This window comes from Dreissena polymorpha, chromosome 15 (genome assembly GCF_020536995.1).
Source record: "Dreissena polymorpha isolate Duluth1 chromosome 15, UMN_Dpol_1.0, whole genome shotgun sequence".
Classification (NCBI taxonomy): domain Eukaryota; kingdom Metazoa; phylum Mollusca; class Bivalvia; order Myida; family Dreissenidae; genus Dreissena; species Dreissena polymorpha.
In genome coordinates this window covers 22,403,766-22,420,277 of record NC_068369.1, presented here as the reverse complement: position 1 = coordinate 22,420,277, position 16,512 = coordinate 22,403,766, and the positions used below count along the sequence as shown (strand labels likewise).

Sequence of the window (16,512 nt, the reverse complement as noted above, 5' to 3'; positions counted from 1 at the left end):
AATGGGGGTTTAATGAATAGGCATATAGTGTCGTCCCAAATTATCTTGTGCCGTCCGCGCTTAACTTCCTGTAATTTTTGTATTACCGCGCTAAGAAGTGCTTTGCACAGTCACGGATGTGTTTGATTATTTCCCGTGAAGTCTGTTGTTTGTTTTTTTTAACTTATGGTCGGGTGTGACATTGTCGGACATTGTCGGACGACCGCTGTCACACCGCACCATCGGATGTGGTAACAACGCAGATGGTGAATAGGAACCCGGTTTCCCCTGCAATATCCCAGTCTTGGCACCTCCGTCACCTTTTTTCCTTCCATGTTAAGATTTGTGAGTCGATCTAACTTCAATCACTTCGTCATTGCTGTATCATGTTATTTATTTCCGTAATTTTTCTATAAATGAATTTCTTTTCTACCAACCATATGCCGAGCAATGTCGTAGAATTTTGTCGCATGAGTTTGTTTTTCATAGGTGACAGTGCTTGACGCCCACTGTCACACTCAATACTGTTGGCCGGAAGTGGTATTTCCCGGAGTTGTTCTTTTAAACAATATTTGCACGTCTTTTTAAATTTGTGTGTGACCGTGCTTGACGGCAACTGTCTCGTAGCGTCATTTTAATTTTTTGATTTGCCGGAGTTGTTTCCCGGTGCATGTACACTTTTATTTTGTTTTTATTTTTGTAAAGTACATTATTTCTCAGTGTGATCTCCACATTCTAATACATAAGTGACTGTACTTGTTGGACGAAAGCCAACAAGAATGTTTTTTCTTGATTAAGCAATTGTCGGACGATAGCCGACAATAATGTTTTTTTTAATTAACTAATGTGATGGAAATTTTCTTATGCATGAAACATATTGGTCACTAACCGCTAGAATGCAGCGGTCTGTATGTACCCCGCTGCGCTGGCACTCCTGTGCCTGCGGGAGGGGGATCATGGTCCCATTTGAGTCTTTGTCTCTTCTGCCTTGGGTGCGACCATAGGGCGGCGGCCCAAGAGGACAAAAGTGGGAGGAATGTAGTGGGTACAATAGTTTTATTTTAATTGTCTTTTCCTCCATATACATGTAATGTCAATGATTATGTTGCAAAATACGTTCTCTGTATAAAATTAAAAGCAATTATATGTATTATTTGGACAAAAATAAGATTATTTTTATTCTTATATTTTTAACCTTTTTGTCACTGAGATATTATTTAAACGCATTTGTAGTGCCTTAGAAGGTTACGTTTCTTGTGATTTTTATTTTAATATAACCAAGCGGATTTTTATTGTATATTATGCAGTCACATGCAGAGGGCGTAGGCCTTCTCATTTGGGCTGCGAGGGGATGTATTTGTATGATATTTTATGATTTTATTGGATAAGTTATTTTATTTCTTAAAATTTGTGAAAATAGGTTGGAAGGTGGGTACACTTGTCCAATTATTGTGCAGACAAGAAAAGGAGCAAGAGTTACCGGACCTTATTGTGAACTTTTATTTTTAACTCTTTATTAACAAAGATTATGGCTCATATGCGTTCATATTTGTGCGAAGGTGCTAAACACAAATGATCATTTAATGGAGATGCATTAACTTTAGTTGTGGTCTATGGCAGGCGTTGCGCCAAGAGAGAGGCCGGCATGCAGACCTAACTTTGAGGTGTTAGGTCAAGGTGCTTACGCAAGGGGCACTATTACTTCATCGGTTGCGCCGGTATGATTCCTTCGCTGTGTGGCGTCGTCCCAAAAGGAGAAAAGTGGGAGGAGTGTTGTGCCGGTGCCCGGTCTACAAAATGCGCACATACCTCGTGATTGGGAACCAGCGACAAATCGGAATAGTGCATGCTGGGCAGCACGAGTTTGTACGGTCTCTTGTGCACGGGTTATTTGATGCGAGTGGACGTATTTTCCCAAGCTGAGTATTGCTTGGAGTAATTGTGAGCCTGAGTGAGTAATTGTGAGCCTGAGTATAGATTATATTGTATTATATTGTATTATATTGTATTTTATGTGTGTTCAACACGTATTTACCTGGAAGGCCATTCCCAGAAGATATAAGTGAGACTGTGACTGTGTATGTGAGTCTGTGAGTTGCCTGTGATTGTGTAAATGACAGGCATTTCCCTGGAAGTGTATTCCCAGAAGTATATGTGTATGTAAGCCGGTGACTGTGTGTGTAAGTACGTATTTGCCTGGAGGTGTATTCCCAGAAGTACATGTATAGTGCCATTTTGTGACGTGCAACCGACGAGTATAGCCGACGAGTTCCCTCGAAGATGACGAGGACGTTTGGTGCATCCTGACGAGCATTCCAGTCGATGCCAACGTGAGTATTGTATTTAGTGCCGTTGCAAGTAATTGCTGTAGTTGTTGTAAAAGAACCCCAAAGAGCTAACCGTAAAAACACTACAACTTGTTACTCAAAAGGATTATCACTCTAAAGAGCTAATACCAATTAAATTCATCAAAGATATTACCGAAAAAATAATTATGATTGTCCATTGCGTTCGTCTAAACTCTTTAATTGCTACAAATTGAAATATTGTTTTTCACAAGTCTCATGCGGCAGCCATTTGTAAACATTTATCTATAGCTTAAATGTATGGATGAATTTCATTAGTTGAATGTATCTTCTTCAGCCAATCAAATAGCGCAGTTTATTACTTACAGTCAATGAAGCGTTTAGCTGACGAAGGTTAGATCGTCTGTACACATGCCTGGGGGCAAATCACACAAATCGACAGCTGTTTATGGCTTAATTAGGGACATATGACAGGAAGTACACAAGTGGATTGAAACTGTAAGGGGCTCATTTTTATTAAAAATCGTGTCTAGCCAGCCAGCTGGGGGGGGGGGGGCTTTAGCCCCCTAGCCCCCCACCTAAATACGCCCCTGAGTCGTACATATTGTTCGTCGACGTACATTTCTCTTTCACCTAGTAGGTCTTGTTGACTTTCGACCCAAATCGTACGCCATAGTTTTTCTCCTAAGCTAGCTAACAACGGTTAATTGAGCTCGATAGGTCATTGCCGGCTCGGGTTCTACTTTCATGTACCCCGTGTACCGTTAAGTATACTTACATGTACCCTGGGTACGGTAAATATACTTAAACGTACCCGGTCGATATAAGACTGTACCCGAGTTGTATTCCCGCCAAAATCCGATGTAAATCGCGCAACCAATTACCGTAAAATGTCACTGCATACCAAATTTGGTAGCCCTAGGCCCAATGGTTATGTACAAGATTTGTAAAGTTTTCACAAAATAGACCCTATATAAACATTTGTTCAATTTTGTGACCCCGGGGCAGTGTCAAATTTGACCCCAGGGGCATAATTTGAACAAATTTGGTAGAGGACTATTAGATGTCTCTACATACCAAATTTGATAGCCCTAGGCCCAATGGTTACCGACGAGGATATTTTGAAAGATTTCACAAAATAGTCCTTAAATTAGCAATGTTCAATTTTGTGACCCCCGGGGCAGGGTCAAATTTGACCCAAGAGGCATAATTTGAACAAATTTGGTAGAGGACTATAAGATGTCTCTACATACCAAAGTTGAAAGCCCTAGGCCCAATGGTTATGGAAGAGAAGATTTTGAAAGTTTTCACAAAATAGGCCTTAAATAAGCAATTTTCAATTTTGTGACCCCCGGGGCAGGGTCAAATTTGACCCAGGGGCATAATTTGAACAAATTTGGCCAGTGGAGCTAAAAACTGATTCTTTGTTTAGCGTGCAAAGGGGATGGAGGAATATTTGATGGTGCCTTTTTAAAAAATTGTTTCATTGTTTGGAAAATCGAGTTTAAAAATGTAGACACAATGCCTAATATGTGGCAAATTCCAACAATGTCTGTGGTTTTTCATGTAAAAACAAGAGATGTGTTTGTCCGAAACATAATGCCCCCTATTGCGCAGCTTTGAAGCCATATATTTGAACTTTAAGGATGACCTTGACCTTTCAGTACTCAAAATGTGCAGCTCCATGAGATACACATGTATGCCAAATATCAAGTTGCTATCTTCAATATTGCAAAAGTTATAGGAAATGTTTAAGTTTTCGGACGGACAGTTAGCACATATAAGTTGGTTTTACAAATTCACTGAGTGTAAACATTGGGCACTTATATAGCTCAAAGTGACCGGGAAACAAATTCTTGTGTTCTGATTTACATACACATGTACATGTATTTACACTTGCAAAATTCAAAGTTAAGAATGGTAATTGTTCTCTTATTGCCAACAACTGCATAAATCTTAACATTGTAAACTGGTTGTTTTGTCTTTATTACTACTTTTGTACATTCTTTTGTATTGCCCTCTTTATATTAACTTTCAACATATGTATTATATCCAGTAATTGTAGATATCAGATGTTTTGTGATGTAAATGTGTAGGGTTCTTGTTACTTGTCACACCCATTTCCATTTCATAATGCCTTAACACTGATATAGGATATTAGTGATTTTTGATTATTGTATTTATGTAAACTTATTCTTTATGCTGATGAAAGTGCCATCCTTTATTTTCACAAAGATCTTAGTATCATCAGTAGTGTTTTTTGTAAAGATCTTGAAAATTGTATTAAAAGGTAAGTGGATAACAAACTGTCTTTACACCTTGGAAAAACTGAATGTATAGTGTATGGTTCCAAAAGGAAATTATCTAAACTTCATAATTTTAATGTAAAATGTGATGATCACACTATTGTTTCTCAATCATCTGCTGAAAACCTTGGTTCAATATTCGACACTGATCTTTCTGCTACATCTATTGTTAATAATATTATTAAAAAGGTGAACTCAAGATTAAGATTTTTCAGGGGCGTAGCAAGCATTTTTTGAGCTGTAGGCCCGAATATGTTACATAAAAACGGGGTGTGTGTGCGGGGGTCCTCCCCCGGAAATTGTTTAAATCCTATAACGCCTGTGGTGAGATTTCAAGCATATCTAGACAAATAATAAGGTAAGAAAATATAAGACTTTGGCCTGTATTTCTTTGATATTTTACTGTTTAATCTCAATGTCAGAGAACTAAATTTTACTGTATTATCTTTATACCAGAGAACTTAATTTTAAAACAGAGAAACATTTAAAATTGTAACACTCACTCATTCACAAGTCAAACCATGGAAATTCTTTCCAATAATGCTGTCTGCATGTCTATATAGAAAGAAGTAGAGTTGATAATTGGAAGATATATCCTTTGAACAAGACCAGAACCCATTGCCTGAGGATCATGTCAATATGAAATGCAGATTTCTTACACCTCACCACCTTCAGGGTCAACATTTTTATGCGTTTTTCGAAGTTAAAGCAATTTTAATTTTTTCGTGTTTTAAAGAAAATTGTACCCCCGGGCCTGCTGTGCCTAATAGCAGCTACGCCCCTGTTCTTGTATAGGCAAAACCACTGTTTTAATATGGAATTAAGAAAATTGTTATGTAACTCATTGGTTCAATGCAATTTTGACTATGCTAGCTCTTCATAGTACAATGGTATAAGTAAACAGTTAAAAACAAGATGACAAGTTGTACAGAATAAAGTTGTTAAATTTATTCATGGATATGACTCTAGAACATCTTTGAAAGTTAAAGATTTTAGTAGTATTGGTTGGTTAAATGTTCAAAACAGAGTTAAGCAATTTACACTTAACCATGTTTATAAAATTGTTAACAAGAAATGTCCTTCTAACATGACCTTTTTTGTATAATAATTTGTATTTAGTGTCTGATATTCGTAGTGATAACAGTAGACATAGTAAAGATTACTTTTATTTACCTCAATGTCCTCAAGTGAATGGTTTTACCAGCACTACTTTTTATAATAAACGATCAAAGACTGGAAATATTTACCTGCTGATGTAAAACTCGTCATAAAAGAATAAATATGAATTTGAAAACAAAGTGAAAACTTCTCTCACAGACAATTTGATTGAAATTGAAAGAAGATGCTGATTTTATTTGTTACTAGTAGTCTTATTGTTTAAATGAATGTTTTATGTGATTGGTTTGTTATATATATAACCGTTATGTATATATATATATATATATATATATATATATATATATATATATATATATATATATATATATATATATATATATATATATATATATATATATGTATATATATATATAGTTTTTTTGGCTTTAATGTCAATATTGTTTTTTAGTGAATACTTCTTCTCATATAGACAAAAAATGAATTTTGTTAGACATTATAACAGTAATATAAAATACATTTACTGACAAGAATTGTATAATGTGCATTCATGAGAACATAAAAACACTCTTCAATATGAAGAATATCATAGATATCTATCAAATGAAAGTCGGCTGTTTAATGCTTTTTTATATCATAGTTTAAAACAATTAACAGGTGAACAACAAATTGATTTTCAATAGAAATGTAATTTGAGTTTATAAAATATATTATTATTATTATGTACACATGTATTTCAATATATAAATTGAGGCTATAATTTTTATAACATAAAAATAACATCTTTACAGTATCATGTTTATTTGATTGTAAAGGATTACAAAAAGTACCTGCAATTCACTTGAAAGAAATAGCATAGTGAAAAAGAACCATAATAAATCAGTAAAATGACTCCCCCAATAATATACTGGTATGCAAAACTGGATAGTCTCATTAGCAATACTGGCTAGCTAAGCTTACAGGAAATTATGATTATTATGATAGGACTTGACATGCATGGGTTTGTTGATGTAAATTATGCATTTGGAATTTTTTTAATACTTCCGTCAATATGTTAAGCCTTTGGTTAATGACTTAATAGAAATTAAGGTAAGCCAAATGGCTGCAGAGTGCCGAATTCCATTTTATGCCCAGCCCCTTTTAAATATGTTGCTCCCCTTATATTAATGCCTCACCCCTTTAAATGACATTTTTCCCTTTTTTGTCCCTATTTCAGTTGTTTTCAAAAATACAGAAACATCAAACAGTTTTTGTTGGGCTATTTATGATTTTATATTTGATGATGCAATATGATGCAATCAATGATATTAAAATCAAATCAATTTTAATAAATAATATACCACATAGCTGAATGGATGACTGAGTAAAGGTTTTTATTTTCAGTAAAACACTATTAAAGATATAAAATAAATAAAAAGTCACTACTAACATCTTTAAAATTAATCATTATAAAAGGTGTAATATTAAAAAAGAGCATGAATTTGCGAACAACATTATTCAGTAGAAGTACCACATAAAATTTAATGCATTCACCAGTGTGTCTTAATTTGTAGACACCTATAATTTGAGATTATTGTTTGCATATATAAATTAGTGGAAAAAATTATAAAATTATTTGTGAGTTTCCAATGTTATTACTGCACATTCTACTATGACTTCCCACATTTACACTTAATGAAAACATTCAACATTTGACTTCCTACATGTACTGTACCATTGCCAAATTGAACTATTAAAATACAATTAGTAACCCTTTTGTAGATTTAATAGATAACTCTTAAAATAGATAAAATATCCTTGAATAAGTCTGAATAAAATAAATAACAGTTCAGCTAAAAAAATAAACCTATTCCGCTCCTTTTTAAAAAGCAAAATTTACACAATTTGCACCAATGTGTACAAGTATGGCAAATAACAATTCACACTACCCATATAGATACAGATCTAAATCTCAGTACAAAAATTGGCACTAAAGTAAAAACAACATTTATTTTGCAAGTCTACATAACAATTTTGTAATTATAAAATAATAAACATAAAAAATCATAACAACAAGATGTGTTTGTGAAACACAATGTCCCCCTATATGATGTTTGACATTGTAGGATGACCTTGACCTTGTGAAGGATGACCTTGACCTTGACCTTTCACCACTCAAAATGTGCATCTCCATGAGATACACATGCAGGCCAAATATCAAGTTGCTATCTTCAATATTGCAAAAGTATTCATAAAATAAGCAATTTGGGCCACATATATTTGACCTCTGACCTTGAAGGATGACCTTGACCTTTCACCACTCAAAATGAGCAGCTCCATGAGATGCACATGCATGCCAAATATCAAGTTGCTATCTTCAATATTGCAAAAGTATTCATAAAATGAGCGATTTTGGTCACATATAATTGACCTCTGACCTTGAAGGATGACCTTGACCTTTCACCACTCCAAATGTGCAGCTCCATGAGATACACATGCATGCCAAATATCAAGTTGCTATCTTCAATATTGCAAAAGTATTCATAAAATGAGCGATTTTGGCCACATATATTTGACCTCTGACCTTGAAGGATGACCTTGACCTTTCACCACTCAAAATGTGCAGCTTTATGAGATACACATGCATGCCAAATATGAAGTTGCTATCTTCAATGTAGCAAAAGTTATTGCAAAATGTTAAAGTTGGCGCAAACAGACAGACAGACCAACAGACAGACAGGGCAAAAACAATATGTCCCCCACTACTATAGTGGGGGACATAATAAATAACATCACAAAAGCTTATACCTAGCACCAACAACAAACGATAATCATATGAGCAGCATCATGCAAAAATGGGTAGCGTGCCACTGTGGCCAGTGTACCTCCAGGCCAGTCAACACACCCATGCAGTGATGTCAGATGTTACTCTGTCCATAAAGGAGACCATGAAACCTTTTCCTTACTATACGGCAAACAGCAGAGCTCCTTACCTGCAGGTTGCGCAAACGGGCATGGTGATTTGGAGTTACGCTAGCCAAATGTGGAATAAGACCCTTTTTACCATGAGCTGACTCATTTGTTCTGTAATGTTTCATAATTATTTTATTTATAAGTACTAACATTTGCATATTTAAAACTAAACTTGAACAAATGTACATCGAGACTATTCTCTAAAATAAATGCAATTTTATTGTAACAAAAATACTATAATACAAAATCTATTTTAAAATAACAAGAGATATGTTTGTCAGAAACACAATGCCCCCTTATGCGCTGCTTTGATTTTTTTTACCTTTGACCTTGAAGGATGACCTTGATCATTCACCTCTCAAAATAGGCAGCTCCATGAGATACACATGTATGCCAAATATCTAGTTGCTATGTTCAATATTTCAAAAGTTATCGCAAAACTTTAACCAAGGTAAACGTTTTGGGACAGAATGACAGACAGGCCAAAAACAATATACCCCGATCATTTGATAAGGCATAAAAAAGTAAGTAAAAGGGCTTGTCGTACTTAAATATGCTCATAAGCAATTTGTATTTCTTATGAGATTTTTTTTAATGAATGCTTAAAACAATTTATTTAAAAAAAAAGGAATATTTCTAATGGAAATACAAACAAATGCTACTTAAACATAACATGGTCTAACATGGGGAAAAATCAAAACCAACTTTAATAATAATTCTCTTAAAAAACAAACAGTGTTTTTCCAACAGACTATACAAATAAAACTTTTATTGTGTAAATAATTATTTTCTCAATATCAAAAAGTGAAACATTGTTATTAATGTTCTGTTCACAAAGCTCTGAAACACACTGTTTGCAATGCCTAATTATAGGAAATATTTTCACAATTTTCCTTTATTTGTACAATTTTTAATCTCCAACATACAACATGTCAGCGAGAACAAGTACTAACACGTGGTATCAAAGAGATTACGTATTAGAGATGTTAAGGACTAATCAATGTATAATAATCTTACTTGTATTTACTTAAACATACAAAATATCACAGTAAAATAACAGAAGGCACACTATTTGTGTATAATTTCATATTTATCAAGAAATGTTTAATTATTTACAACTATAACAAAAAGTACAGGATTACACCATAAGGATGTTTAACCACATTTTTAGAACACATTTGTTCTTGGTTTATTGGAGAACAAAACTTGTAATAAATTAACAAGTACCAAAGCAGTCATATAAAAATAACAAATTAAAATAATAGGTACATGTATATTTCAATTTACACATTGGAATCTTGTAAACACTCCAAAAACAGCAAAAACAGGTATCAACTCTCCCTTATAATACATTCATAGGAAAGACACCACATATTTTGGCCAGGCCAATCAGCCTACTTTGCATAAATGCTGATATGACATTTTTTGGCCATCAAATATTGTATTGCATACTCTAGTAATACACATATATATGTATTTGGTTCTGTCTTTTGAGTCCTCTCACATTGACCTCGTTAAGATGCAGAAGGGCTTAAAGAATTGAAGCACACACTATGACCAATTAATAGTATTTAGATAATTGATTCCAAACTAGTTCTCATGTTTTCTTGCGTACCCTATGATACCGTTAATTTCATCAGATTTTATTTACAGAAGAGGCACAGTGCAAACCTATGCATTGATCGTACTTGTATAAAATCTATCCCTATGGGCTGCAAAGGTTCAGTAAGTGTAATTTATGAAATTCAAAATCCCAACACAGGGTCCAGTAGCTGTAAATTGAGTGGAATGTATAAAATTCGAATCACATCAAAGAATGTATTAGTTACAGTAAAAGGAATGTAGAACACTGTCACATTGAAGATGCTTGTCATGAGAGAGCCCATATAGAAAGTGAAAGAGAACGTTCAGAAGTAGGCATCAAGATGTTTTGCGGCCAACTTCAGGAAGTACAGATGCATGCCGTGCATGGAGATCTTGCTGGACACGGTCAGCCAGGAGGCTAGTTCTACACTTTCACCTGCCTGAAATACAAGCACAAGAATATAACTCAGTTACGCAGTGGGAAAACAAGGCTAGAGCATGTGCGTACAGTGTTGTCCCAAATAAGCCTGTGCAGTCCTCAGTGGCTAATTAGAGATGAATCTTTCAGCTTTAATGTATTTTTCGTTTACAAAAGTTCATTCTTAGCTAAAGTCCAGTTTAGGCAGAAACTGTTGTCCCGTTGTGGACTGCACATGCAAATCTGGGACCATACTTTACGCCTCTGGATTAAACCCAGACATAAGCGAATATTGAATGCTAAAATCTAACATTGGGTACCGAAACACTGATAAATTATTATCAAAATGATGGGAAAATACATTTCTATACTACCATATGGTTACATAGCAAATTAGCTTCAACATTTCCTTCTCAGAAATCCACAAAACAGAGAGGATAAATTTGTTTAAGTTAATTAAAATAGCAAATATTTGCCAGTGCCAAACAAGTATAACTCAAGCCCTGATCCTCCAAGGCATGTAAAATTACTTAGTAAAAACTAAAATGTATGCCCTGTTGATCTTAAAATAAGACTTTGACTGTTCACTACATAGCATGGGATTTGTTAGCCCAAAATTGTTTGGTCGTAGTGAATAATGACCAAAAGAAAAATTATACTCCAACTCATGCAAAGGTAAAAGAGCATAAACAAACATTGATGAAGTTTGACCTTCAGATGTGACCTTGACCTATCACAGCGGAGCATGGCAGTTGTATGACACAGATCATCATTCTGGTCGTTATGAATAACAATCTGAAGTTATATTAAAAGCCTCCTAGGCATGTTAAAATTAAAAAGGTGAAACAAACATTTTGACCATGAATTGTGACTTTGACCTTTGACATTGACCTTTGACATGGGTGTTGCATGCAAAACTTGCTCTAATCATGTGATATAATAATCCAAAGTTTTTTCAAAATCCTTCCAGGCATGTATAAGAAAGAGAGCAGAAACAAAAAATGTATGTAACCTAAAATCGTGACCTTCAACCTGAACTGAGGACCATGGAAGTTCTTTGAAAGACATTGTCAGGTTATGACAGATTATCACCTGGAGGTATATTTGAATTTTTCAAGGAAAGTGCAAGATACTAAAGGGACATAAAATCCAGACTTATTACCAACACACTCACAGCCTACCAGATATACTCCCACCCACTCATGGCTGGCCGGTACAACTACATGTACCATCTTTAAAGGAATACAACAAGAGCTGTCACCATAGGATGACTTATGCCCCCTTTAAACGCTTGATAGAAGTTATGAGCTTTTTTCAAAACCTAAATGCAGATTTCGAAACCTAAACGCGGACCCTAACTTCAAGGTCAAGGTCACAGGGGTCAAAATTTTTGTGCGTATGGAAAGGCCTTGTCCATATACACATGCATACCAAATATGAAGGTTATATCTCAAGGGACATAGAAGTTATAAGCATTTTTCAAACCTAAACGCAGATTTCGAAACCTAAACGCGGACCCTAACTTCAAGGTCAAGGTCACAAGGGTCAAAATTTGTGTGCGTACAGAAAGGCCTTGTCCATATACACATGCATACCAAATATGAAGGTTATATCTCAAGGAACATAGAAGTTATGAGCATTTTTTGAAACCAAAACGCAGATTTCGAAACCTTAACGCGGACGCTAACTTCAAGGTCAAGGTCACAGGGGTCAAATTTTTTGTGTGTGTATGGAAAGGCCTTGTCCATATACACATGCATACCAAATATGAAGGTTATATCTAAAGGGATATAGAAGTAATGAGCATTTTTCGAAACCTGAACACAAAGTGTGACGGAAAGACGGACAGACAGACGGACAGTCCGATCACTATATGCCCCCTTTTCTACGAAATGGGGCATAAAAATATTACAATTGATAACTTACTCTTAAATGTAGATGTTTCAGTAGATTTCCATCATGGTCATGGTAAATGAACACCTGTGTTTCTAGCCAGGCATTGTCAGTGTTGCGCTGGTCGTCTGCATAGCCCTCGTAAATCTGCATGGAACGTAGAGAAAAAATGAACCTTGCATTAGGAAACAGGGGGGGTTAATGTATATGCTTAAAGTGTTGTCCCTGATTAGCCTGTGAAGTCTGCATAGGCTAATCAGGAACAACACTTTCTGCCTAAACTGGACTTGGTCTAAGAAGAGACTTCCTTTGAACTAAAAATACCATACAAGTGGAAACTGTTGAGAATTGTTCATGTAAAATTTATTGTCATCTCAATGCAAACATATAGAGGATATTTGTTCATGTCAGTGTAAGATCGATTGTTATTTCACGAGTGATCATAGAAATTATATTTTGCGCCACGAGTGAAAATATTTTTCTATGATCACGAGTGAAATAACAAACGATCTTACACTGACATGAACAAATTTTCTGTTTCTTTTATGCCCATTTTTCAAGAAAATAATTAACAGCTGTTTCCCTTTAGCTGAAAAGTTACCCTTTCTCGGAGTTTCTCCCGTAGCGTGCCTCAATACATTTCAAAGCACAAATTGACGTAAGAATGACGAAATGACGTCATTATACTAGCGGAATTTCAAGTTAAAACTTTTTAACAATGTAAATAAACGGTGAATATAAGCATAAAATATAAAGAAAATGTGTTGGATTTGGTGGTATGTTGATTTTAATTCACTCGTGATCATAGAAAATATATATAAATTTATTTATGATTATCTAAAAATAGAAAAGGAGTTCCGAAAAATTCTTTTCATCGGTGAAAATAACAATTTGTTATTTTCCCTGTGTTATTTCACACAAGGTATAAAAGAAACTTTTCAGTTCAATAACATTAAGTGGATATCAGTAAAGGAGTGGACTAATATATAGAAAAAACTATTTCAATAACCAAAAGTATTTGTATAACATGCATGTATTGTCGTATTTTATTTAAAATCATCATTAAAACATGTGCTACATTCCCAAAAATGACCTTCATATTTAATTTGTCAAAGGAAATTGAAGATGTCACTGACACAGGTTTTTTTCAGCGATGAACCTTTGTCAAAAGGTTGCACTTACTGGTAAGACAAAATTACAAGCTAAAATAGAACAAATCCAAGCAGCTATTCACAAACACAAACAATTACCATATGCAGTTGAATATCATAAGAACAAAATATTAGTAACACATTTTTATAAAGATTGGACAAAAATGTTACTTCCAGAATGTTAACAAGGTTTCAATATAGCCGAACAAGGAAAATTGTCCAACCCCCTGTTGACTTTTTTTTAAACAAATACAAACCAATTTCCAAATGGGCGAAAATCTTTAGAATAAATCTTTATGTTTCATAAAGATTGGAATTACCTGGCACACAGTTGGCTTTTTTCAAAGCCTGAAATAATTTTGTATCTCTGCATTAATATGATAGGAACAAATTTTACTGATCAAGTTTTATGAAGGCCTGCCAAAAAATGTGCCTTTAAGAGTGTTTAAAAGCGTTTTTTTAAATTTCACATAGTAAGCTAATTGTTTACCTCATGTGACCCAGTTTCGAACTTGGTTGAGGCATCATAGGTAAAAATTTCAAAACATTTTTAATGAAGATTGGAAAAAATGTGGTCTCAAGGCTGTTCAAAAGACAAATGTTGAAAAAGGGACAACACACAAGGCATGACAATCAACTGACACATGGCAATAACAAAAGCTTACCAATGATACAAGCTCTGGTTATCTAAAAGCAACTAGAAATTCTCCAGCAAACACTGGTAGTTTTCCCAAAAATCATGGTATGCAAATTAAAATTAGATGTAACTATAAGACAAACCTTAACTCCTTTTGTCCACAGTCTCTTCAATTTTTTATGGAGATGTCTCTCTGATTTCCCATGCTCAAGGGTTCCCAGAGCCTCCTCTGTGAATTCAGCCTTCAAGTGGTCGATGGGCGAGATGTTTGGATTGGAAATTATTGCCTATAAAGAATTCACAAATTTGCAAGTTTACATTTCAGACAGGGATCAGTGAACCTACTTACATTTTCTTAGTGCAAGTTTTGCACTTACTTTTTGCATTAAGTGTAAGTTAAGTAGTACTAAAAGCAAACACTTAGCGGTAAAATGTGGTAGCTGACTTCCCTACTTGAATCAGACTTATTGGGAAAATGGCCATGTCTGGACCAATCTTGAAACAAGTAACAGTAAGTGGCGGATGAGACAGTCAACTCAATATCCCTAAGTTGCATGGCTGGTGTCATACCTAACCATAGAATATGGAACCTAAACACAGAATATGAAACCTAACCACAGAATATGAAACCTAACCACAGAATATGGAACCTAACCACAGAATATGGAACCTAACCACAGAATATGGAGACTGAGACTCTGTTGACATATGAGCCTTGTTCTGGGACAAATGGGGCTAATGTGTGTATGTTAAGTGTCGTCCTAGATGGGGCTAATGTATGTATGTTAAGTGTCGTCCTAGATGGGGCTAGTGTATGTATGTTAAGTGTCGTCCTATGGGGCTAATGTATGTATGTAAAGTGTTGTCCTAGATGGGGCTAATGTATGTATGTTAAGTGTCATCCAATGGGGCTAATGTATGTATGTAAAGTGTCGTCCTAGATGGGGCTGATGTGTGTATGTTAAGTGTCGTCCTAGATGGGGCTAATGTATGTATGTTAAGTGTCGTCCTAGATGGGGCTAATGTATGCATGTTAAGTGTCGTCCTAGATTATACTGTGCAGTCTGCACATGCTAAATGGGGCTAATGTATGTATGTTAAATGTCGTCCTAGATTATCCTGTGCAGTCTGCACAATGGGGCTAATGTATGTATGTTAAGTGTTGTCCTAGATTATCCTGTGCAGTCTGTGCATGCCAAATAGGGCTAATGTATGTATGTTAAGTGTCGTCCTAGATTACCCTGTGCAGTCTGTGCATGCTAAATGGTGCTAATGTGTGTATGTTAAGTGTCGTCCTAGATTATACTGTGCAGTCTGTGCATGCTAAATGGGGCTATGGTATGTATGTTAAGTGTCGTCCTAGATTATCCTGTGCAGTCTGTGCATGCTAAATGGGGCTAATGTATGTGTGTTAAGTGTCGTCCTAGATTATCCTGTGCAGTCTGCACATGCTAAATGGGGCTAATGTGTGTATGTTAAGTGTCGTCCTAGATTATCCTGTGCAGTCTGCACATGCTAAATGGGGCTAATGTGTGTATGTTAAGTGTCGTACTAGATTATCCTGTGCAGTCTGCACATGCTAAATGGGGCTAATGTGTGTATGTTAAGTGTCGTCCTAGATTATCCTGTGCAGTCTGTGCATGCTAAATGGGGCTAATGTGTGTATGTTAAGTGTCGTACTAGATTATCCTGTGCAGTCTGTGCATGCTAAATGGGGCTAATGTGTGTATGTTAAGTGTCGTACTAGATTAGCCTGTGCAGTCAGTGCATGCTAAATGGGGCTAATGTGTGTATGTTAAGTGTCGTACTAGATTATCCTGTGCAGTCTGTGCATGCTAAATGGTGCTAATGTGTGTATGTTGAGTGTCGTCCTAGATTATCCTGTGCAGTCTGTGCATGCTAAATGGTGCTTATGTGTGTATGTTAAGTGTCGTCCTAGATTATCCTGTGCAGTCTGTGCATGCTAAATAGGGCTAATGTATGTATGTTAACTGTCATCCTAGATTATACTGTGCAGTCTGCACAATGGGGCTAATGTGTGTATGTTAAGTGTCGTCCTATATTACCCTATGCAGTCTGTGCATGCTAAATGGGGCTAATGTGTGTATGTTAAGTGTCGTCCTAGATTATCCTGTGCAGTCTGTGCATGCTAAATGGTGCTAATGTGTGT

The 16,512-nt window shown here is 35.4% G+C and overlaps 1 protein-coding gene across 5 annotated transcripts in view; it reads right to left on the bottom strand.

The window, feature by feature from the left end:
* Window positions 1–6,380: 6,380 nt before the first annotated feature.
* LOC127860136 (transient receptor potential cation channel subfamily M member-like 2) overlaps window positions 6,381–16,512 on the bottom strand; it is a 101,437-nt gene continuing 91,305 nt past the window's right edge. For all 5 annotated transcript variants that reach the window (XM_052397987.1, XM_052397986.1, XM_052397983.1 and 2 more), the window contains 3 exons: window positions 14,486–14,629; window positions 12,588–12,701; window positions 6,381–10,683 (listed from right to left, as the gene is read on the bottom strand). In XM_052397987.1, coding sequence (XP_052253947.1) covers window positions 10,567–10,683; window positions 12,588–12,701; window positions 14,486–14,629 — 375 coding nt within the window. In that variant the 3' untranslated portion in view covers window positions 6,381–10,566. The remainder of the gene's footprint in view (window positions 10,684–12,587; window positions 12,702–14,485; window positions 14,630–16,512) is intronic.